The sequence below is a fragment of the Ammospiza nelsoni genome, chromosome Z (assembly GCF_027579445.1).
Source record: "Ammospiza nelsoni isolate bAmmNel1 chromosome Z, bAmmNel1.pri, whole genome shotgun sequence".
Classification (NCBI taxonomy): Eukaryota; Metazoa; Chordata; class Aves; order Passeriformes; family Passerellidae; genus Ammospiza; species Ammospiza nelsoni.
The window spans coordinates 24,612,296-24,637,832 of record NC_080669.1 but is presented as its reverse complement, the minus strand read 5'-3'; the positions used below and the strand labels follow the sequence as shown (position 1 = coordinate 24,637,832).

The 25,537-nt window shown below is 41.7% G+C and overlaps 1 protein-coding gene across 1 annotated transcript in view; it reads left to right on the top strand.

Moving 5' to 3' along the window:
• Positions 1 to 19,416: 19,416 nt before the first annotated feature.
• The window catches only part of GAK (cyclin G associated kinase), a 68,408-nt gene continuing 62,287 nt past the window's right edge, over positions 19,417 to 25,537 (top strand). Inside the window, exon 1 of the mRNA XM_059491881.1 lies at positions 19,417 to 19,704. Coding sequence (XP_059347864.1) covers positions 19,563 to 19,704 — 142 coding nt within the window. The 5' untranslated portion in view covers positions 19,417 to 19,562. The remainder of the gene's footprint in view (positions 19,705 to 25,537) is intronic.

Genomic DNA, 25,537 nt, shown 5'->3' with positions numbered 1-25,537 from the left:
TAATTGTTAGATTGTAAATGTTCAATTGTTAGATATAGGATATATCTATTCAAGCATGTTTGAAAAATAGGAAAATAGAGAGACCACTTTAGTTTGTAAGAAAACGGGTACTAAGGATGGAGCAATGCCAGTTTATACTTGCATGTGCATAAAAACCATGTAGCAAAGGGTACAGCCTATCATATGATCTACAGTTGTTCATTTTAGCAGGGCTCTCCAAAATTTATTGCTAATTCACACTTTGAAGTTATGTTAACATAGCAAAACAGATTGATTAGCATCAGCTGCTAAAATCAAAGGATTTTGTAGCTTTCATGTTGTTATTTTACTTCTCTGTGGCAATGCATGCAATAACCTGTTGTTAACCCTTTGGAAGTGTTTTTACTTTCCCACAGTGAGTTTAAGCATTGACAACAATCCATCATTTTTCAGCCCATGTCCTTTCATCTATTTACATTTAGCTGCAGAAAATAACTATGAGGTTCACCTTGCAGAAAGGTGCTTTTGGCCCTGAGTGTTCATTGTCCTTTTTTTTTTCCTCACTAGGCCCTTCCAAGTGAAAATTTGTAGAAGGTGGTCCTAAGATATGGTACTTTGATAAACAACAGCCTATGCAGACTTGGACTCCACCACATGCTTGTAAATGTTCTCTTGAAATGTATGATGTTTAACCAAAAAGTCTTTGCATTTTTAAGGAAGCTTCAGTTATTTCTACTGGAGCTTTCCTACTGGACAGTTGTCACCTAAACTGAAGCTATACCTGCTTGGAGAGCCACATGTACACATTCCTGGATCTTTGTCTTGCTTCCAGAAAGTATTTTAAATAAGGAAAACCCAATTGTTAAGTTTTGTGCTAAAGTGGCTGTCTGGCAGCGTCTCTTCACTTCCACAATAAAAATCAAAACCAGAAATAACAATCAATCTGATATCTATACTGAAATTACTCACAAAGCTGAATGAATTTCAAGGGATACTTAACATAATAAGTATCAATAGTCACTAGAATTTAACATATGTTCTGCTTTCCAGGTGTTGGCATTAGATAAGAAAGCCACTGCTATGAAATTGTAAAAAGTTATGTTACACAAAACTGTTTGTGTAAAGAGTTAAAAAGGATTAAAACTATGAGGTGTGCTTTTAATCACACTGAAATAATGAAGGGATACCACATTAAATGAGAAATAAATGTTGGCTTTGCTCCCATGTTGCTTACTTGGAGATTTTAAAATAATGGATTAATGACATTTATCCTCTTTCAGGATGGAATATCTCAGCACTCTAGAGTTCATTTATCAGCATGCAGTTGTCAGCTTTACTAATCTGACAGAGAGGCAGTATATTTCTCTTGGTTGAGTAAGTTGGATCAACCCATAAAGTTGTAGGAGGCAGACGAAACCTATATAAGAATTTGGGACCATTATCAGGAGCACAGGAAGGAAGAAAGAAGAAAGAAGTCTAGTATCACTTGTGTCACCACGGATCCATTGATGTGAACTAAGCTAGAATTTCTCAGTACTCTTGGGCTGAAAACATTGAGCTGCAGTTTCATTAAGCCCCTGCTTCCCATTTAGTATGTGTATCTAGGTGAAGTTTGTTCACCTTCTAGATTGTATGTGATCTGTTTTTGTCTCTCTAAGCTCTTGGCCTTCATCAAAATGTTGCTGAGTGAAGACATTGACCAATAACCCAGAGAGAGCATTTCATCATTGCTGATTTGAAGGGAACATTCTTTTTGTCATTTTTTACAGTTGTGCAGCTTGTTAAAAGTTTTCAAAAGTGACTGCAGCACAGATGACTCAGTATATTTCTGAAGAGTACTCCAGCCACCTAGTGAACTCTTTCATTAAGCAGTTGCATGGGAATGTGAACATTGTGAACAGACTCATATACATGACAAATAGAAAAGAAAGCTGTTATTGAGATTGAGATGAAGTCATCTTTATCATAAATCTCAATAACCTAGTATGGGATTGGATGAGCTGTTTGTCTTGTGAATAAATTTAGTTATTTGTCCATCAGGCTGATGCTGGACTGACTGACCAGAAGCTCATTCTTGATAGGTATGGATGCTGGGAGTCCATGGTGGAGGCGCATTCTCTGGAAAAGATCCCTTCCAAGTTGATAGTTCGGCAGCATATGCAGCCTGCTGGATTGCAAAATCTCTGGACAAAGCTGGTCTCTGTCGAAGAGTATTAACCCAGATAAGAGCAACTGTAAAAGCAATACACCAAATTTCTGAAACACACATTCTGTCTCAGAGTATATGTTACCATCACAGCCTCTCTCCAGTTTCAGAAATCTTTTCTCGTAATAGAATGAGGCTCCTGGAATTTTTTAGGAGCCTTATGAGGGAAGCCAAAGACGTGGGTCAGGATGGTCCTGAAACAAAGACTGTGTTCTCAGTAATGTTCTTTCTCCAACTCCTTTGTCATCCCAGGTCCAGGTACTTCTTTGCATCATCCTTGCATTTTAGCTGTTCTGCACACACCTGCATGCCCAGCACCCCAGCCTGGCTGCACAGCACATTGCAGTCATGGGAGAACTTCCTAGATGTAGCTGTTCAACTTGCAACTTGCAGTATGGTAATATTGGATGTAACTAATCTGTTTTAAGGTGCACTTGCAATTACCTTAATTTGTTCCTAGTATTCTCCTCTGGTACAGGGTGTGACTAGGAGCAAAATTCAACTGTTTTAGAGTTTAAGACAAGAACAACTTCCATTAGTCCTATATGCTCAGACAAAAACCAGTGCACTTCCTTGTGCATGAAATTTTTGATAACTAAGTCAAAGAAGTAGAAAGAGATATTTTACTGACACTTTGACACTTTCACATGAACAGAATGTGACTATTAAAGCGACATTTGTCTAGGCAGTTTGTAATACTAGTTTCTATAAATACTTGTTCTGAGTAGCTGCTATATCCTAAGTTAGTAAAATGTAGCAGCAATCTAGCCAATGTTTTGCTGCAGTGGTGTGTTTAAATCTTTTTGCTTTCTCATAACCACTGCATGTGATTATGATCCACAATGTAGTATCCAGATATTTCAATTAGCAACAAGCCTTCTTGCTTCAGATGTTGTGCATGTGTTTGACACCTGATAGTTTGCAGTTAGTCAATAAAAGGGTAGATTGGGAATAAATCAAGCACAAATGAGTTTTGGTTATCAAATTTTTGACAATTTTTTTTTCCAAGGGAAAGAATACAAGCTTCTGATCTCTTTGTATGCACATTTTGAGAGTAATTTTTTAACACCTACATCACTTATTTTTGAGTTAGGTGGGAATGTTGTTATTCCAGTAATTCTCAAAGTCTCTCTTTAAATATCTGAACCCGTCTCTAGATAAGAAACGAGTGATATTTTTAACAGCAAATTATGGAGATCTCAGATACTAGCAAAGAAGATAAATGGGAAGACAGGAGACCAAAAAAGCCAATGTCCCTTGAAGTCTTCAAAGGCCAGATAAAAGATTAACAGAAGGAATAATGTGTGAAATGGAAATGTAAAATTTACTTCAGCCCATTACTATTTGTGTGCTACACTGAAACCTTGCCAGCCTTCACTGAGGCTGACAACTAAGCTGGCTGTCCTATGGATGTTATTTCCATGTTAAGCATCTCTCACAACAAAAGAAAAAAATTGATAACTGAGCTAACTGTTGTCTAATTAGATGTATATTAACACAATATTATTTAGTGTTGCAAAGAATTGTCAGCTTATTTGTTAATGGCAAATGGATGTCGTAATCTCACAATCAGCTAAGGGGAAGATAATCACAATTAGAACAGTTTCTGTAAACCAAAACAAAAGGAAAAAACCAAAAAACCAAGCCATAAATATTTGTAGAATTCAGAGTCTCCAATCTTTAAGGCATTAAATCCTTGTGTCTAGATGAAACTGAGGGATGAAGAGTAGCAGTAACTGAGGATGACAGAAAGTCTCTGTTTTGTTTTAAAGGAGTATCACCTATGTCTGATATTTGACCAGGCTGTGTGGAAAACATAATCAGCAGGTAAATCTGAAAAAGAACTGCTTGAAATTGTCCATAAAAACATTGATCTATACCTTGGAGCTATGATAAGGTTTGTGTAATGTTATTTGCTGTATGGAATAATTTTTAATGCTCTCTGTTACAGTTTAGTTATCTGGCTTATAACCTCAAGAAAGTCACCTTCATCATAAATCTCTAATTGATATAATTTTTGCTCTTCCCTCATTCATGCACCCAGTACAATATACAAGAACCAATTGATAAATTGGGTCACAAAGTGCTCTAAGTAACTTAAGTAAGTTAGGACCAGCCTAAATTACACCATGTATATCTACCAGTAACCCTAGTAGTGAGCTGTTGCATTTCATTAGCCAGGTGGTAGTGAGCCTGGTGAAGAAGAATTCAAATTTAACATTAAACATAGTTAGGCTTTCCAGTCTGTTTACAGGGTGTGTAAGGCTCCAAATCTCTGCCTTATGTGAAGTGCAACAGAAACATTGGCTCTTGATGAAAGAAATGTTGGGCTCTGCACCTTTGAAATTCAGGTGGAAACAACTTGTGAGAGAGCTGAAAGGCTTTGGTGCTTCGTGTCACAGTTTGGAGTCAACAAAACTTAACTAAAAAGGAATCCATGTTTCTTAAATGCTCTCTTAAGGTCTAGACCACTGTAATGAAACTATTGTAATTGAGCTACTGTATAAATTTAAAAACCAGAACAAGGTCAGCCATGAAATGAATGTTCTTGAAGTCAAAATTCACTTGTGATCAGAAGTTTCACTGAGGCTACCATGCAACAAGACAGAACATGCGATCCCAAACTTATTAACACTGCCTTTTGCAGCCCACCATTTCTGGAATACTTCTGGGCCTGAAATAGCAGGTCTTTTAGACAAATACAACCCTTACATTTCAAATAGCATGGGAATTACTCTTTTCTTTGAGAGAAGAAAGGACTGGAGGCAAAGAGCAGATCAGTACCTGTCCTTATCAGCAGCTACCAACTTACAATCCAGTGAGCTGTAATTTGACCCTAGAATTTTTCACTATTTTTCTCTCATTTGTAACTAACGTATGATTTTTAATGTAAACTTCAAGGCAACAGAACTTCTTGTCTTTTTGTAGCATGGCTTCCTGAGACCTAAGGGTACAGGTTCATCTTCTCCGTCCTGAGTAACTTCCTAATCTCTTTGCTGATTTTCACGAAACCCGATAGACCTGGACCTCTTAGACATTTTTTGAAATACTTGAGTAACGAAGAGAAACACTATCTCTTTCCACTTTTAAGGGAGCAACCACATTGTGAAAAGTACTTGTATTTGATTTTTAACTTTCCTTACTGTCTCCTTACAGTTTTAATGCATGCAGCTCTATCTAGGAGATATTCACAATTAAATCAGCTTTGATTGGGTGAGACAGAGTAGAGATCCATTCTGAATTAGGTGAAGTGTCTAAGAGAGGTGAAAAGTCTGTGAGGCCAAAGCTGAAGGAAAAGTCAGATGCTGGAGACAGCAAGACGACAGAGAAAGAAAAACAGAAATGACCACAAGGTCATTTGCCCCCGACCTAAGAATTCCTTTGATAAAGGAGAACTGGCGATAAATGTCACGCGGAATGAATATGTATGAACCTATTGTGAAACTGTATGCATATGCATTTGGAAGGGGGGATAAAAGGAGACCTGAGGTCTTCAGGGACACGCATGCCTTTTGAGGAGAATTTTCTCCGTATGCGTCCGGCGCCATAAATAAACATATCGGGCTTTACAACTTTTATGAAGTTGTGAGGTTTCTTCTTTTCTCCGCAAAACATTATGGCGAGCCAGCCAGGGGTTCTCTGTCCCCGCAGGGGCAGGGGAGATAGATGGACCTCCAAGGTGCGCCCTAGGATTTTTTTTCCTGGTGGGGCTCCGCTCATCTCGCTTGCCACCTGTGGAGACAAACAACGACCTGCTGGCCTGCGGAGGAAGATACAGTATGTACTGAGGGGCCCCCGGGGGAGGGAAAGGAGTGCAAGGGAGTAAACCACCCAGAGACGTCTGGGTTCAGCTGATGGAGCAGCTGTATTAGAGACGGGGTTCATCGTTCTGATAGAGCAGAACCGCTAGTGGCTCTGGGTGTGAGTCGGGTGAACCCGTGTATGTGTGTATTGGGGGTTCATCGTTCTGATAGAGCGGAACTGCTGAGCCTGTGTGTGTTTTGTTTGTGTGTGTGGGTGATGTCCGGACACTGTGTCGCTGTATGGTCAATGCATTGTGTGGTCGGTGCACTGTGTTTCTAATCGTGCAAGTGTATAAGTGTATGGTGTATAAAAGAGAGTAGATCTACAGTGCCCTACAGTGCGGCGTGGGTCAGTACTGCCCGTGTTTGAAGCAGCCGAGTGAGGCCTGAGGCTGCAGCAGGCTGCGGGGGCAGGGAGAGAAGTGCCCTGCGGAGAAGCGAGTGGAGGAATGTCAGTGATGGTATTTATTGTGTTTAAATGTAGTGATTTGTGTAGATTTGGTACATTTTAACAGTGAGTATGAGCTCAGAGAGTTCCTTTGCCTTGGATGTTTGGACTTCATCTCTAGACTGTGTGCTGTTACTTTGATTGTGTCCAGGAAAAATTGATGTGAGTAAATGCCGAATTATGGTATGCTTTGTTGTGTTGAGAAAAGTGAGCACTTTGAGAAATATGCCCTTTCCCAGTGATTTTGTGTGGTGATTTTCTTCCGCTGCATTGTGGTAATTTGATTCTCAGATTGTATAGTGGTGTTTGTGGAGATTTTAAGATTTTGTTGCAACAAGAGTAGCATTTTACACAGGAGAACTATAGTACAGTGATTTATGCTTAACTACGATAAAGCGAGTTAAAGGAAACAGCAATTCAAGCCTTGGCTCTAGTGAATTTGAGATAAAGGGGGGGGGGGGGTATGCGTGTGTCTGTGGGCATATCAGAGTTTCGGCTGTGACTAGCACAGCCTTTTTGCAAAGCAGTAAAACAAGTGTAAGTAGACACAGTGCTTAATTAGATTGTGCAAGAAGAGAACTAGAAAAGAATGATATTTTGTAAAACAGAGTTTATATAGAAGAGATGAATGAGATGAATTAGTTAATGAGACTTATGAGATTTATGAGACTTCAGTTGGTACTGCAGTAAGTCTGGACTGGAAACAATCTGCTGTAGGGATTTAAAGTTCTCTGTAACAAACAGAAGAGCCTGCCTTTGCGGGCAATTTCGGGGAGCCTTTGGTGCATCAAGAGGCTGGCACGCTGCATGAGGTGACAGTGGCTGTCCCCTGGGTGTTGGAATCCTTAAGGTTAGAGGGTTTTTAGGAAATGGTTAAAAAAGTATAGGCCTCAGACTGAAGTTTTGTTAGCATTGCAAATACAGCAGAAAAGTTTCCCATGCAAGCAGAAAAGTTTCCCAAGCAGTAGACGTGACAAACCACAATAGGTCTTTGTGGAATTGGCTTTAGGATGGCAACAAGGTTATTTAATGTATATCTTTAGAAGGTTAGCATGAATAGAACTCTGTTCTTTGTCTCTTATGAACTAGTCTTTGTTTTAGCTACGATTACGTATGTTTTATAAGATTGGATAGAATGCTTGTCAATATGTGTTTTCTGTGTCTGATTGGCTGAATTCTAGTCTGAGATGATTTTATGTATTGCTGTACCAGCGCTGTTGGGGGAGACATTTTTTTGGTGTGGATCAGTGAGCTGTCATGTCTCCATTTTGTATTTTGAGACTGATGTGCTGGAAATAAAAGCAAAAATCTCTTCACTGGTCTGGTTACAATGTTATCCATATTTGGATATTTTGCCGTGGCCTAGTGGGTTCCTTTTTTAAGGCGTGGGTTCCTGACACCATTGGACTTATACCTGTCCCGTCCCCCGCACTGGGCACAGTGACAGCTCTGGCTGCCCTGTCTCCCCAGGGAACACGGGAATGACCTGTGGGCAAAAGCTGGATGTGCAGGTATTATTGCAGCGCGGTGTTTGTGAGAAACGCTAGTTCTAATAAGCGTCAGGGCACATGCCCCGAGTGCAAATTAGAGGTTTCTGATCAAGCGGATTCAGAACCTAAGGTTTTAGAGCTTGTGTGTGGGAATCACATCTGATACCTGCCACCTGGAGCCGTGTGTGTAGGAGGAAAACTGAGAAATTACTGTGAAGGTCTGTGAAAAGAGGTTTGAGTGGAAGCGAGATAGGGCAGGGAGAAAGAGGTAATGAGAACTGACCAGAGCAAACAGGTTCCTAAATTAGCCCCTTTTGGGAGGGGCTCACTGGGAGAAGGCTGCCAGTAGGAGCAGCTCAGAAAATAAAAAGATTTATAATACTTCATTGCAGTTAGTACTGTTTTAAAATAGGAAGATAAATGGGATGGGGTTTTTGTATGCTGAAATGTCTTTTTGTTTTAAGAAATCACCCAGAATGGCAAAGAGACTGTAAGATCAGACCGCCCTCTGGTCTTGGCCCTTGAAAAGGAAAACAAGGCAAAGAGAAAGCAAATCAAACATGTTGTTCAGCATGCAGCATAAGATAGCAACGTATGAAATCAAGCAAAGATTATCATGCTGAAATGCAAAGCAATCACAGTTTGCAAAATGAGTACATATGATTTGAAGGAGGCTCCTCCCAAGGTAAGGGAGGAAGGGTAAAGATGACCTCCCCAAAAGGGAAGAATTTTTGTCGACACAAGGGTCATATATTCAGTTTTAAATAAAGCTTTAGTACCTGTGGAGAATGTTTATGTTGTAGTGTGGGGAATGAACAACTGGCCAGTCTGAGAAGGCATACTTGTGCAAACCTTTAAAGTAACATGTGTACTATGTGTACCTAAAAGCTTTTGTACAATTCGCTCAATTTGCTAAACATTCTCAAATGAGAAAGGTTACTCTGGAGGCAAATAATATAAAGATGTTAGGTTTAACATTAACAGACACTGAAATTAAGAAAGACATTAGTAAGGAGATATTAGAATAAGTAAATAATTGTTTTCAAGGGTATGGGCCTCTGCTGTACCAGGGAGAGTGAAAGATGCTCCCCCATGAGCATCAAGCTTAAGGAAAGAACACAACTAGTGAGAACTGAGTAGTACCCTCAAAAGGAAGATAAGGAAGGAATCAGCCCAATAACTGATAGTACTGGATTAAGGGCTGTCAATAAGATAACACAGAATTTATACACTGTGGTAGCAAATCCATATACTTTACTAACTTGTTTAACACCTGAGCTAACCTGGTTCACTGTTTTAGGCCTAAGAGATGCCTTCTTTTGCCTCCCTATCCATGAAGCCAGCCAGAAAATTTTTGCATTCAAACACAGCTCACATAGTCCGTGTGCCTGAAGGCTTCAAAATTCCCCACTCCGATTGGAGAACAGCCTGCAAAGACCCAGAGTCCCGGGAAGCTCCACAAGAGGAAAGGAGGCTGTTGTAGTACGTTGACGATCTTCTAGTAGCCACTTGGACAAGGGAAGCGAGAGAAGTCTGGACGGTAAGCCTTTTGAATTTCCTAGGACTCCAAGGATGCAGAGTCTCAAAGAAAAGGCACAGGTAGTGAAACAGAAGGTAATCTACCTGGGGTAAGAAGTGAGTGCTGAGCAGCAGACTTTAAGGCAGGGAAGCCATATGCCAAACCCTGAAACCCCAGACAACGAAGGAACTCAGAACCTTCTTAGGCGTGGCAGGGTGGTGCCAGCTGTGGGTTTATAATTATGGACTGTTCGCCATACCCCTCTATGCTCTTATTGCCAATGGAAACAGAGATCTCCAGTGGACAAAAGACGCCACACGGGCCTTTCGCCAGCTAGAGAGAGTGCCCTCATTTTGGCTCCAGCTCTGAAACTTCCAGATGTAAGTGAACCATTCTTTCTATTTTTCCATGCAAGGAATTGCCCTGGGAATATTGGCTCAGGACTTGGATCCATACTGAAAGGGTAGTTGCTTACTTCTCTAAGCAACTAGGTGCAACAGCGAAGGGCTGGCCAGGTTGCCTCAGAGCTGTAGCAGCAGTTGTGCTGAATATTCAAGAGGCACGCAAGTTTACCCTGGGACAAAAATGACTGTGCTAGTGTCCCACACAGTGTCCACAGTACTGGAAGTAAAGGGTGGCCACTGGCTCTCACCGCAGAGATTTCTGAAATACCAGGCCATCATGGTAGAGCAAGATGATGTAGAGATAGTGGTGACTAATATTGTCAACCCAGCTTCCTTTCTCAGCAGAAATCAAGGAGAAGCAGTACACCATGATTGCCTAGAGACGATTGAAGCTACCTACTCCAGCTGCCCAGACTTAAAGGACACTCCTCTAGACGATGCAGAGACCTGGTTCACTGACGGGAGCAGCTACGTTGCCAATGGGAAGCGACATGCTGGGTATGCAGTGACCACCTACAGAGAGGTAATCGAGTCTGGACCCTTACCAACAGGTACCTCTGCGCAGAAGGCTGAGATAATTGCCCTGACCCTGGAAAGGGCAAAAGGGAGGAGAATAACCATCTGCACAGACTCGAGGTACGCATTTGGAGTCATACATGCACATGGAGCCATCTGGAAGGAGAGGGGACTGCTGACCTCACAGGGAAAGAAGAGACAATCCAGCTGTTGGAAACAGTTCAGCTACCTGGAAAAGCATATTAAGGCACACCAGAGAGTGAGCTTAAAATTGGAGGAAAGAAATGAGCTGGCAGATGGAGAGGCAAAGAAAGCAGTAAAGGGTGAGGTACAGATTTTCCTCAAAGGTAAGCCATAATACAATAATACTAATCAAAAGAGACGTACAACTGCAAGGGGTGGGCTACCATTGAAAGAGAGCTAGTAATCCCTTCCCATTTTCATGGTTACTAGTGAAGGAAGGGCACTAGAAAACACACTAGGGCCTAACTACTTAAAAGCCTTTTATAGAGTGTGGCTCCTTTCTCGAAATGACCAAGGCTGCGAGTGATACAGAGTGCATTGAAATGAAGTGTTGACTTTGAAGTAGTAATTTCCACAGGCTTTCTAGAACACACATCTGATTGAAACAATTGTTGTATCGTTGTCAGGAATTTATATGCCACTATCACTCAGGTGAGCTGATAATGTGATCCTTGCCTCCAGACTAACCCCAAAATACCCCCCGGCCAAAACTCGGTCAGACTGGGAGAGGCCATGGGCCTGTACAGCAGTGGCAAATCAACTTTTCAGAACTCCCAAGGAAAGGGGGGTATCAGTATTTACTGGTATTGATAGATACATTTTCAGGGTGGCCAGAAACATTTCCCACCAGAACTGTCAAAGCTCAAGAGGTGACCAGATTATTTTCACAAGAAATAATACCACGCTTCAGAGTTCCAGCCACAATATCCTCAGATAAAGAATCACATTTCATTTCCAAAATAGTACAACAGATTAGTAGCCATCTGGAGCAGGGAGTTAGATAGCCTGGGGATGATGTATATGTTAAGTCTCTTACAGAGAAGACTTCGGAACCACAGTGGGAGAGACCACTGCAAGTACTTCTCACCACCTTCACTGCAATCAAAATCAAGGAGCAGAATGCCTGGATCCATCACTCTCGGGTGAAGAAGGCCCAGAGGCCCCTTCAGGAGTGACACCAGGAGACAATGAACTGAGACTAAAACTTACTCGGGCAAAATGAGTACATTGCAGTCGGGAGTAGTTCATACTTTAGTTTACAGGATTGTTTTGTATGGAATTATAACTGAAGTTTTAGAACTAGAGAGTACCTCTACCCAAAGCAATGCTGAATGGCCTTGGTCCCAGGCATTTAATCAGTATACTGGATCCATGGGAAAACCTTCTGAGATAAAAGATTTAAACATATCTACTGTAGTAATTCACGAGAATCAGGTATGTGAGGAGCAGGAATGGCAGGAACAGGAACTGCAGACACTTCAAGGAATCAGAGGAGAAGAAATCAAAGTAGGGTACCAGGTCATCAATAGGGTAGCTTATGAGAGACCAGATGTAATTAGTGTCTGAACCTCCCCGGTGTATATGAACACCAGGAAGTCTGTGATAACCTAATCAGTTTCCTTAGGTCATTTTCCAAGCCGGTTGGCTGAACACCCCGGCAATGGCTGGTAAAGGGTGCTGAACTGCAGGTGGTGAATTAACCCAAGCAAGGAAGGTGATTTTCTTTATTTATAGCTATCCCTTTTCCTACTGAGATCTGGATCAGTGATTGTCCCAGTCTGAGGCAGTTGGATTCTGCTTAAAAGAGGTAGAGAGAGACCCCCCCTCGGAGCTCAGCAGCAGGCTGCAGGATTTTGAGCATCACTTTTATGCGGAGTGTTTCAAGTAGCAGAAACCTGATCCCAGTTTCTTCTGAGGCACTGCAATGAATTTAGGCTCTTCTCTCAGATTTCCCCTTCATTATTTACTTGAGGCTTGGACCTGAAATCTTTCTACCCAAATCCCATATGTTCCAGCCAGTTTTATTCTCATCTGTTTGACAAATACTGTTATCTTCTGCCCCGAACACAGTCCACAGCTTGATCTTAGCTAGGGGCAAGGTGGGTGAGGTTTTGTAGACCAGGAGAGACATTCCTGCTTGCCACACATCTGGGAAATCAGGTGCTCTGGAGGGGGAAGGAGAGGTTAGATTCCCTGAGGTCTCTACATTTCAGAACAAACATCTGCCTCGAGTATGACGTAAACCTCTGTCAGATACGCTTGTGAAGTGTGTCTGAATTTGCAGTGTGAGCCCAGCACATCCCTCTGGCAGGGAGGGATGGTCATGGACAGAAAGCAGTTCCTGTTCCCCATAACAAACATCTAACTGGCATGTTAGGGACAAGATTAGGAGTTTTAAATGGAATTGATTCAGAAATACTGATGAATAAACTGGCACTGCAGCAGGTAGCCTAACAAAATTGAAGCAGCCTTTATAGTAATCTCTACTGGCATTAGGATATGTCTGAGAGCTGCCTGTGCTCCTGCGCTGCTGTAAAAATTGATAGCAATGGTTTTATTCTGTCTAGTAGAAATCATTCTAATTTCTGTATTTGTAATTTTGTTAAGATTATCGGGTGTGATTTTTCGTACTTGGCCCCAGTGATATCCCACCAGCTGATTAAAGCTAACTACACGATGTATCACAGGATCCAGTGGTAAGTCTAATCAAATGCAAGTAGCTGATTATATTCTTAGTCTCAAGCAAGTTTTTAAAAGCTTCTTCCTTTGCAAAAACTGATCAATCTCCTGCTCCCTTGACAGACCAGAGCTCAAGTGAGGTCACCATACATCTGTACTTGCACCTTTCCTGTCCTGGTACAGTTAACTTGATCTAGCACAGGAGTGCTGCAGTCAGTCCTTGTGACCTATACATGAGGCACATTTTTCTTTAGTTTCACAAAACTAATTTCTGTAATTCTTTTGCGGGCAATTTTGCATTTTTAAAAATTTAATTACAAGTTTTGCTTTTCATCACAGGACCCTGGACCCTATAATTGTCTGAAAATAATCTAGTTTATTTTGCATATGACCACATTGGCATAAAAATCTATAATTAACCTTAATTAAAATTTGTTCAAAATGGTATTGCCTAAGAAATGGTAATGTAGCTAGGTAATTCTGAAATGTCAGAGTAACTTCTACTTTTAGTAATGTAGGGGTACAATGTTTAAATGGCACGGGATTGCAGAAATGACCGCACAGTAAAATGACTATAATGACCTTTTGAAAGAGAGTTCAGTAAATGGGCTTATAGTCTCAATTTTACAGCTGTCTCAATTACAGCTAGTATCAATTTTACTGTCATAATACTTCACCCTTCCAAAGTGAAACAGTGATGCTTTGGTTCTCATACAAGAAGACCATTTTGATTAAAAGTCTTATGTTAAATTTCATAAAGAAATTATTTGTTCAATTGAGATATCTGTTAATCATGGCTTATCATCAAACAAACAAACAAGTAAAGCAACACCACCCAAAAAACCAACAGTGTATTTCAGGCAGTAAGAACACATGCCTGAAATACTTCTTTCACTTTCCTTTCTGGCTTCAAAGTTAAAGACCTTTTCTTCAAGGAATTGGATATACTCCAAATCTTTCTTTCCCTTGTCATTACTTGGTGTTTTAAGGAAGTCAGAAGCACCAACTGTAGAAGAAATCCCTAACTATAGACTGGAACAGGTATAGTGTACATTCAATCTCCAAAGACCATATCCATAAATTTCAGCAAGTTTTCTAATAACCAGTAAATTAATTTTACGTATACAGGGTAGCTAATTTGCCCTATATAAAATTTTTCTAAAGAAGAGCAAAAAGATAAAGATGCCTTGTTTGAAGCCAGCAAACAGAGAAAAGATACATCTGCTTAATTTGTCTGTTCCAAAGCTAGAGACAAAACTATTGCTCCATAAAACCAGTGAAGAAATTTTTTTTTAATCATTGGCATATTTTCCTGTTATCAGAAAAGAATAACTTAAACTGGAAATTCAGCTATAAAGGAAGGGTTCCCAAATCAGTAACAGCAGTTATTTAGTGAAATTAGAATGTAGCATTCATACATAGAGATAAATTGAAATATCTCTATTTCCAAATGTTTCAAATACTGCTTTATTAACTTCATTACTTTAATATCAAATGAACAGACTCTTATTTGAAATATGCGGCTAGAGCACATTATAAAAATCTCCCAACATATAGCAGGTGATAATCTGCATAAGAAAAAAAAGTACATCAGAAGAACACAACACTTCACTTGTATTGCAACAAATACAAAAAGTAACATGAACAAAAAATGTGTGCTGCACAAAATTACCTGGGTGTAACACAGAGGTACTACTGGCTGTTCACTTCCCAAATCTGCTGATTTTTGCTGGATTGTGTGAGGCAGAACTAAGCCTAAATCTTTCAAAAGGGTGCAGTTTCACTCAAACCTAGGCTAGCCAATTAGGAAAGAAAATGACTGGTCAGAAGGGCCAGCTTGGCTTTAAGTGGGCCTTTGGTATATTTGTGATCTGAGAAGAAACGGAGGTTCTCTGCATGCAAATCAAAGATATTAAATTAAGAAGGGTCAAGCTCCTTGTGTTTGCTTTGTGTGAGGATTAGTTTTATGACTCATTCTTTTGGACTACATCACAAGAGCAATTGCAATAAAAAGTACAAACATTGAGAAGTATTTAATCTTTCTTCTGAGATGTTCTTCTAAAATAGATTTTCAGCTGTGCTGAACCTAATGAACCCTATCTAGATCTACAGAGACATTATTAGGTGTGCTATTTTCTAGTTATATTTGATTAAGGGTTATATAGAGAAATGCAAAGTAGAATGCTAATTCATTGCTGTTTAATTAATTTAATCCCTAAGAAGCTGAAAGCAATTACTGGAATGAAAATTAAAGTGCTATCTTTACTACATGATAAAAGAAAAAAGGAACTTTTCATTTAAGAATTCCTGAATTTATGGTTCTACCCTGCTTTGACCTTATGACACAAGAGGAAATTCTTCCTTACCACCTCCCCCACCCAAGATTTTTGGCCAGAATGATTTGTGGTACTTTCTGGGTGATCCTGTAGAAGAAAGAAGACTATGTGAGAGCTGTAAGGGGAAGTCTTGAGGAGAGCATTTTAATCAGAAGCTCAAGCATCCCACTGGAAGTACAGTGTGGTTGTCAGAACTGGGATGCAGACTAGTAACAGATGGCACAACCTTGTTTTCCTCTGCTTTTCAACAGGAACTGTGCCAACATATAAATGGATAAGCCTTACCACCTTTAGCAATTAAAAAAAACCCCATAGGCCTCTCAAGCTGCATAAATAAAAAGAATACTTTTTTCTGACCAAGTATTCTTAAAAACTTGGTAGCATTTTATCCCACTTTTGCCTCAGCAATAAATGAAAATGGGGTCAGCTCCCACCACTGCAGAGCCTTCTGGACTCACTGAATGATCTGCTTGACCTCTCCAGTATTATGTTGGGTATTTAAAACCACAGGTCAGTAAAATATTACCCAAGTATTCTTGTAAACTTTTTTAATCCAGAAAAGCTGCAATCATATTAAGGCTTTTCTATCTTACTTGCAGTAAGTTGCAGTGACAAATTCATCCTGATTTTTTCAAGTGTAACATTCCTGCTGACTATCCTACATTTTTTCTTATACCTCCTTCATGTTTAACATAGTTACTCCTCATGCAATCTTTCTGAGAACAAGCTCCCACTGTAAGCTATGACTGATCTATCTGAGCAATTTCAAGCAACAATTGGTTGAGATTTTATTATCAAACCTCAGACTTGGTGCCTACCTGCATATAATTTTTGAACTGGAATTTTGATTATTTCTGTAAAGAATCTTTCCCAACAGTTCATCTCTTGCATAAGCAGGAAAACCATAAAGTTTTAAATATAATCAGTTTTCATGGATGGAATTTTATTTATTAATTTCTATACATTAAAAAGGTACACATTGATAGAGAAACAAGATTCTCAGAAACACATTTTATGGCATTTCAATCAGGCATGCTGCTGCTGAAACGTAGTCCTGCTGCCATGTCATCCTTATCTGTTTCTTCTGACTTTGGGACATCTCTTCTGAGCTGAGATAAATGTGAGGCTTAGCAGTGGAATAGTCAGGGAATTTTAGCATGGCATTTAAGCTGGTTTGCAAAAAAAACCACAAAAACCTAAACATCCAAAAGAGGTTATTTTAGCCCAGGTCACTCAGTGTGTTACTGAAGTTACATCAGAAACCTTAGTCTTCATTTCTGCTGAACAAATATGAAGCAGTTGCCTCATATTCCTTCTACATCAGAGTCTTCCATTTGGGAACAAGAAAGCTACTGAAATAAAACCTAGACCTTCAAAACCAGAAAGATTGCTTCTGTGGTTCCTTACAGAAATTCCTGTCCTTTTTCCAGTGGCCTTTTATTAATGGGTCTTTGAAAGGGAAGGTGCAGGTGAATGATACAAGGGATAGTGAGTAGAACAATATGGTGTAGCAAGCCTAACTAGCAGTGTGTGATTGTAAAAATATAATTACAGCATTTGCCTGAACAAAAATAATCAGGAAAGTCAGAAACCAAAGCAGGACTGAAGGTAAGATGCTCTTGCAAGGAAGTTATCCTGGTGTGAATCACTGTAACAAAAGAAGTTTTCTCACAGGGAGAATTGAAAGAAAAATAGCAGCTGGCCTCTGCTGCAGATAGAAGTTTCTCTATTATAATATTTGATAATTTTTTTAAAATTAAAGGTATGAAAATGTGGGATCTTCATATAAATCTACTTGCCTTTAAGACCACACTTCTTGACTGATCAAGCATTACAAAACAGTGCGGGAATCACAAGAGGCCACGCCCCTGTAATCTACACACTGCATGAAGAAGAGCAAGTTCTTAGTTTATGGAAGCTGACTGACAAATATAACTTCAAAAAACTGAACCAGTCATCTGTGCAGGAGAAAGTAGCCATGGCCACCTGTAATCTTACAGAATTTGGAGATGTCTGGGATTGTCTCAAAAGGATGGCTGCTGGCAAGGTGGAGTCAGTACAGACTAAACTTCTGAAAGAGAATCTTGACGATTGGTGTTATTTCTGAAGCATAAGGTTTGGAGGCAAACCTTTTTTCTAGTGCTCTGCTGTCTCAGGTCATAGGTAGTATTCTGGAAATGGACTGACTAGTTTGGGATCTGCCAAACACACAAGGAGGAGTCACCCTGGCCTGTAAAAACACATGCTGACACTATCTGTGGATAGGGCTATTCCCAACATTTGTGTGTGTGCTGGTTTTGCATGGCCTGGTCTTTGGTAGCAGCAGGGGGCATGGAGATGACTTCTGTGAGAAGCTTCTAGAACCTTCCACCATATCTGGCAGAGCCAATCCCTGATGGCTCTGAAGATGGACATGCTGCTGGACAAGGCTGAGCCAACTAGAGATGATGGTAATGCCTCTGTGATAACATATTTAAGAAGACATTAAAAGTAGGGGTGCAGTTTTAATTCTAGCCAGGGAAAAAGAGGTGAGAACATGGAGAAGGAGGGGCAGGAGCTGCTCCAGGCACTGGAGCCGAGATTCCCCTGCAGGCTGTGGGGAGACCACGGTGAAGCAGCTGTGCCCCTGCAGCCCATGAGGATCCACGGGGGATGCACAGATCCACCCACAGCCCACGGGAGATGCCGATACCAGAGTGATTGGATCCCTGGAGGAGGCTGAGGGAGACCCAGTGGAGAGAGGGGTCCCTGATTCCAGGCTGGAGCAGCCTGTCCTTGGAGAACTGCACCCCCTGGAAGAGTGACCCATGCACAGCAGCTCTGGGAGGGAGTCACGTTGCAGTTTTGGGAGGACTGCTGCTCTTGAGATTCGGAGCCATGCTGGAGAAGTTCACGGAGAACTGTCTCCCGTGGGAAGGGACCCCATGGTCTCACAGGGGAAGGATTCCTTTCCCTGTGCAGCAGAAGAAAACCTCGGGTGATGAACTGACCAAAGCCCCCGTGCCCTGTCTCCCTGCTGTCAGTAGAGAGGAGGGAGGGGTTGGGGGAAGGAAGGGGCTTATTTTTAAGGGCTTATTTTACTTCTCGTTATCCTCCTCTGATTTTGTTAGTAATAAACTCACTTTGTATCTCTAAGTTGAGCCTGTTTTGCCCTTGGAGTATTTTCTCTTGGTTCTTATCTCAGATCATGAACCCTACGTTAAATTTTTCTCTCCTCTGCCCAGCCGTAGCAGAGGAGGGTGAGTGAGCGGCTCTGGTGAGCGCCTGGCACTTGGCACCCACGGTGTTGAACCACGACAGTGCGACACATGGAGAGCGCTCCCCACCGCTCCCCCACCGGGGCTGGCAGTGGGGGTGCAGGGAGGGCGGCGGAGGGCCCGTCACGGGGGTTGCGGGGAAAAGCGACGGGCGTGGGGAGATCCCGAGGGCAGACGGAACAGGGAAAGGATGGGAGCAATGCTCTGCGAGAAAAGCGCAGGTGCTGCCCAAGCGCCAGCGGTGCCGGCGGACAGGAGAACATTTATCTCTCGCCGGCTGCCAACCAAAGTGTTAAACTGTGGAAACACACCGCTGCTTGGGGAATGGCGACCCTTCAATGGGGAAAGCGCCGCGCGTGCCCCGCGGCCAGCAGGAGCGGGAGCACGGGCGAGAGCAAAGTCGGTGAAGGGACGCTGCAAGAGCGAAGCCGGGCGGGAGCCGGGAGCAGGAGTCGGTGAAGGGACGCTGCAAGAGCGAAGCCGGGCGGGAGCCGGGAGCAGGAGTCGGTGAAGGGACGCTGCAGGAGCGGAGCCGGGCGGGAGCCCGGAGCAGGAGTCGGTGAAGGGACGCTGCAGGAGCGGAGCCGGGCGGGAGCCGGGAGCAGGAGTCGGTCGGTGAGGGGACGTTTCAGGAACGGAGCCGGACGGGAGCCGGAGCTCCTCCCGCGGGGCGGGGCCGCGGCCGGCAGGGCTGCGGCGGGCGGGCCGCGCCGGGAGCGCGTAAGTGACGCAGCGTTCCCGGAAGCTACCCGGAGCTGAGGGAAGAGCGGCTGAGCAGACGGTAGGGGAGGCAGGCGGGCTCTCGCCGCGGCTGTCGGAGGCTCGGCGGAGCCCACCAGCTCCATCCCACTCTGCTTGCATCCCTTCCCGTCCCAGTCAATTGCATTGCTTGTTGGGAGCTATGTCGCTCTTCCAGTCCGCCCTGGACTTCCTGGCGGGCCCCGGCTCGCTGGGAGCCGCCAGCCGTGATCAGAACGATTTCGTGGGGCAGACGGTGGAGATGGGCGACATGAAGCTGCGCATCAAGCGGGTCATCGCCGAGGGTAAGAGCGGGCGACAGGGCCGGGCCGTGCGGGAAGGACCCCGGCGCTGCGGGGCTGGGATCGGCTTCCCCACGGGCCTCCCGCTCCCGTTTTCCCCGTCTCCTATTCCTGCACCGGGAGGGTTTCCTCCTTGGCAGGCCGCGCCCGGGTGGGGGCGGGCGGGCGGCGGCCGGGGCGGCGGTTCCGGCCTCTGGAGAAGGGCTGGCGATGCCCGTGCCGCCCGCTCCGCGACGAGCCGAGACCGTGTCCCCAGGCCCGGGGGTCGCAGCTGTGCTTGGTGTTACTGTCCCGCCTCAGGAATAGCCGGGGAGTGCCGCTGTGCTGTGTGGCCGTTTCTTCGCTTGCTTCGTGGTTTAAAATGCCTTCACCACATAACAGAACTCAGAGGAGTTTGTTGTCTGTCACGGTCTTTATAACCTACCAAGGACCTAATGAAAATGCTGGTTTGCGTTTTTTTTTTTTTTTTTTTTTGTTTGTTTGTTGGGGTTTTTTTCTTTCTTTAAGTGACAATGTATAATATTATGCCAAACATGCAAGGTTGTCTCTGTTGTTTGGGGTTGATTGGAAGACTAAGGAATGCAGGAAATGTGTTTGCATCAAACACGTGTGTCAGGAGGCTGGTGTTGCTGTGCGCATAAACTTTGGTAGAGTACAGGGAGTTAAATATCTGTGCAGTTTCTAGTTTCAGTAAAACTTTGGGTAGGTAGCCTGGCACACGGCTTGTTAATCTGTTTTAGAAAATACATGTTTGATAGATGCAAATTACTTAGATATTAGAAGAAATTTGGATTGTCTTAATGCTTGTGATCAGAGAAAATACTTTATTCCTCCAGTAGAGGAACCATTGAAGGCTACTCTCAGAAGACTAAAATGTGGACTTTTCTATATACTATTGCAGTTAAATGTTCTGATAGCTTTGTAGAGATGGTTGATGTTATTTATTTTAAATACTTCAAAACTCTATTTAGAGCTCCTTTTGATTGTTGGAGTTTCTTTCTGTAGTTTCTTGTTGTAATTATCTGATACTAAGTAGTTTTCTGTTGAGATCTTGCTGATCAGCATAGAAGAAAAATTTGGTAAAATTAGCTAATTCAAAACACTTGCAATCTACTTACAAAATTTTTGAGCTGTAAAACAACAACAACTAGGTCTTCACTGGTTTATCTTCTTAAGGGTAATCATTTGTTACTTGAAAGCTCAAGCACTTTCAGCGTATGATCTTAGAGAAAACCTGGCAGTTTCTTATGTAGTAAGTTACATTTTAAACAGTACTAGATGTCATGTCCTCCTGTTCTGCTTTCAGCCTTGACTTACAGCTTCTTTACGGTCAGTGTTGTGACTGAAATGTAAGCACTGAGTAGGATGTCAATGCTAAAAGACCTGTCTGGGCTGCTGATACTGTAAAATTCTTGCCAGCAGTGACCACAGCAGTTACTGAAGGACAAAGCAAAGTTAGGGCAGGAAGCTATTTTTGAGGCATATGTACTATTTGATTCTTGGTTCTGGAGCAGGTATTTTAATGCTTTACTTTGACACCAGCCTGCTGTTTTCCAGAATATGAGACAGGCATTGTAAAATGTCAGGGGAAAGATGCCAAGTTAGATGACTTAAAGCAAATGGAGACATGCTTTAACTCTACAGTTCTTTACAATTTCTCTGTAATCATTGCTTTGTGTTCCATGTTGATCTCAGTGTTATGGTTTTATTTTATGGTGTTTTCTTTCCTTATTTTGCTTACTGAAGTTGGGCTAGATGCTTGCTTTTTCTGGAAAATATAATTTTCTAGCCAATGTAGCCCATCTAAAAGAGCCCTTGCAGTGTATTGAATACAAAGGTAAAATAGATGTGAAATACAGAAATCCCAGCCTCTCCTGCAGTCTTCAGACTTGAATTTGTCTGTAGTGTATAGTTTATTTTGCTGCTCAAATTGCATTTATATTTCAACTCTGGACATGTTGTGATACCTTCTGATACATAGATCCACAACTGTGGCTTACATGTATTCCCTTCCGTGGTTACAAATATGGGATCTGTTTTATCAGTTCTTTCATGCCAGATTCCCTTCTGGAAAGTCAAGTGCTGCTTTCTGAGTCTGGATTTCAAATCCATAGTGAGCTGTGTGTCATCGGCCAGTGCAGTCTTTTCTGTGGGCTCGTGCGCTCGGCTTTGTAGCTGGAGTGAACAGTGCCTGTGGGTTAACATTGCACGCTGTCATGTGGTACCGCAGGTTCAGTTGTTCCCCAGCCCACAGCTCCTTCCATCTCTGTAGTGTGCGCCAGTGCTGGTGCTATGTTAGGCTGTGCTCTAGGCTGAGACTTGTTGCACAGGTTGCTTGGATGCAATTTCCTGGTTGTTTCACAGAGGTGTCGTGCTGGGGTAGCACTGGTCTGATTGATAATATAGTGTGCTGCTGCAGGAGGCTGACAGCAACCAGTGGGGCATGAGCTGGTGATGATCTCTTTGGCTGATACTACCTCTAAATGCAAGAACAGACCAAGTGTGTCACAGTGTCACTGGACTGAGCACTTCTGGAATATGGTATCCTGTTTTTTTCCCTGCTTGGACATTTTAGTAGCTCACTGCAGATAAGATTTTAGAGGACTTTGGTGGGGGCCTTTGCATATAATCTGTACTTGCTATTGTTATGAGGGTGGCTTCAGGTGTCATGGCTCTCTTGGATCCTCCTCTTAAGTGCACAGACCCCCACACAATTTTACTTCAATAAAATAGTCACAGATTTCCTTCCTAATACTGTTGCTTCTTTGTATATGAGACCGAACAATTTACAATAAACCAGACTGTGTGGAAAAACCGGGAACAAGCAAGTTCTGTAGCACACGTTTAACAGCCATTCTTCACATGTACTGAAATCTTATGCTTCCTTTGAGTAACAAACATTGACAAAAAAGCGCACAAGAGGAGGAACATGATGACAAAAAGAATTCATTATTCAATCTGTTTGATCTAAATCTAAAGCTTTTAAAATAATGAAAAAATAATTCCTTAGTCAGAAAGATAGCAGTAGGCTACAGACTTAAATGGGTGCAGACATTAGTATTTTTTTTGAGTTTAAAAATAGATGTCATAACTTGAAGCTGCATAGGTCAGTGACTTGTTACAGAGGCCTTCTGAATGCTTAATGCCAAGTTTCTGTGAACATTGTTAGTTTTATTTGCTGACAGATAGGGGAAAAAAGATGATTCCTAAAGAACAACTAAACCACCTGACCTAGCGGCTGTCCAGCTTCCATTCTCTTTACTGTAAACATAGACAATGTTTTCAACATGGTGCAGAACAGTTCTGTTTTGTAAAGCTGTTGTTTCTTGGCTGTAGCAATTCCTGCTTGCAGGGGAGCTCTCAAAGTTTGAAGTCATTATACCTCTCTGCCTCTCAAGGGTGTCTGCCTCTCAAGGGTGTGGGAAAATGTACAGATCTTTAAGTTTGGGCCATCCTTCATTCTTGAGGCAATTTCAGCATGTTACTAGGACTTGCAGTGGACAGAAATACATGACTGGACTTCAAAAAAAAAACAAAACAACCTTGTGAATCAATGCTTGGCAATAATTAACAGAGCATCTTTTCTGTTTTGATACTCTGATAGAAAAGCTTTCAGTTAAAATGCATTGTAACTTACATTCCAGGCTAGAATTATACTGTTTCAATCAAACTATGGTTGAAACATAAACCACTGAAAGTTGCTGTGGAAACGAATTTGGTCAGTATTTGGGAGGGGAGTAGGCAAGTCTTATCAAATAGTTACAAACAGGAAGCTACTCACGCCCTCACTTTCTCATGACTAGTTAATAGTGAGTGAATTACAGTAGCAAGCACTGTTATGATGTGCTTGATGTCTCTTATTTTGATACTTCTCTAGCTGTCATTTTACTGAAGCTGCTTATCTGAAAAAATAATTTGTGAAGATGTGTAAAACAGGGATATGATAAAGCAGTTTAAAATCCAACTTTTTGTGTAAATACAGTGAAGTTCTTCAGTATTATGTGATCCCTAGGTTTGACTCGAGGGAGAATCCAGATCTCTTGGTTGGAAAAGCAAGTGTCTTCAAATCTCTGCAAGAGAGTGATGAAGTACTGACAGGAGCACTGCCTGAGGCCTGTGGTGGTGCAAGGATAAGTTTAGAGTGCTTGCTAATAAATAAAGCAAATGAGGTAGAATTAGTTCCTGATTTTCATGAGATGGTGTAGTGCTCTGTAGTGAACCTTGATGTGTGAGAGCTTCTTGTCTGTGGAAAAGAAGTAAACCCAGTTTTCTTCTGCTGTAATTTCTGAACTTGAAAATACTACCTGAGATGACCTTGGAGGGCTTGGGCTGTCTTCTGAGAATGGGGCTCTGGAATGCCTCTGCAATGCAAAACCTGTCTCACTGGGCAATAACTGGGGTGGGTGTGTACATATCTCTACACTAGTGATCAGTATGGGGGAATACTAAGATGATTTCACTGATACAGAAATCTTCAAAAAACTGTCTTAAAAACATGTACAAGCATTTACATGAGTTTAAAAAAATGAGTGAAAACACCCCAAACATTCTTTAGACACCCCTAGAAGTTGTTCTTCACTTAACTTCCATTTTACCATTTGCCTTGGTTGAATCTGCTGTATGGGTGTTTGTTGAAAGTGCTTTTGAAATTATTTTTTCTGAATGTTTGCAGAATATTTTGTTTGGGTGGCTTGGAGTAAACTGTTATAGCAGAGGAAAAGTTTTGCCAGTAAACTTGACCCTGCTGAGGGTATATTAAAACTGCTTTAATACTTTTATTAAAACTTTTTCAAGGGAGCCAGCATCAAACTGTAAATGAAACTACTTTTAAGAATGACACAGTAGGACTAGTTTTACTTTTTGTTTAAGAATTGTTTTCAATAACAGCAGATGGCTTTAAAAAAAATTAGAAGTACCTTTACAACATGCTCTAACTCCTTTGGTATCCCAGACAACCCATGGAATTAAACATGGTTTCTGCTATGGAGCTGCAATAGTAGTAAACCAAACACTACATGTAATGATCTGAGTTGTATGGAGCTGAAATGTGTTCAGGTGAAAGAGTGAAAATGACAGAATGGGAAACTTACTGGAAGCTGATGTTTTGAGAGGGACATAGTTATAAAAGGTGAGCTTGTAGGCCACAGTAGTTTGATTCTCTATGAGGCAGATGCAATGAAGTAGGAATTAACCAGGCATGATACCACTGGCTTTTCTCTGAAGATCTGGAAAGTTTAATGAACTCTGTTCTGTTTAGCATTTCAGTACTTGATAATAAGGTGCAATCACTGAAGTAGAAATGCATATTTTAAGCTAGTTATTTACTCTCAAACTTCTGCTATCTCAGTGAGGTCTGCACAGTGCTCTTGAGAAAATAGCTTGACAAAAGGAGTTGGAAGAGAAATATTTTATGAAATAACATGTTGCAATTTGGTAACAATATTATCATTATTTTTATGTGTGCTTCAGTGCTTGAAAATGCTTTCTAATATAGCAGTTATCTTAAAAACAGGAGGTGTATGTTTAGCAGTTATCTTCCTTAGTTATTGTTGTTTTTTACACAAAGTGTTAGCAGTGTAATACCAAAACATTTTATTGAATTTATCAGGTAATATTTGCTGTACTGCATTTTGGTTTTATAAGAACCTTTTAAAAAAATGGCTTCATGAGAAATCTGCATAGGCAGACTTAACAAAATACAGGAAAGTAACAAAATCAGTGTGCTCTTTGCTAATGTACAAGAAAGGAATAGAATATCTGACCTCTTGCTGAATATCAGCAGTCTTGACCAGATGCTGAAAAATGTGTGCTTGGTACATTTAGAAAGGTATGTAAA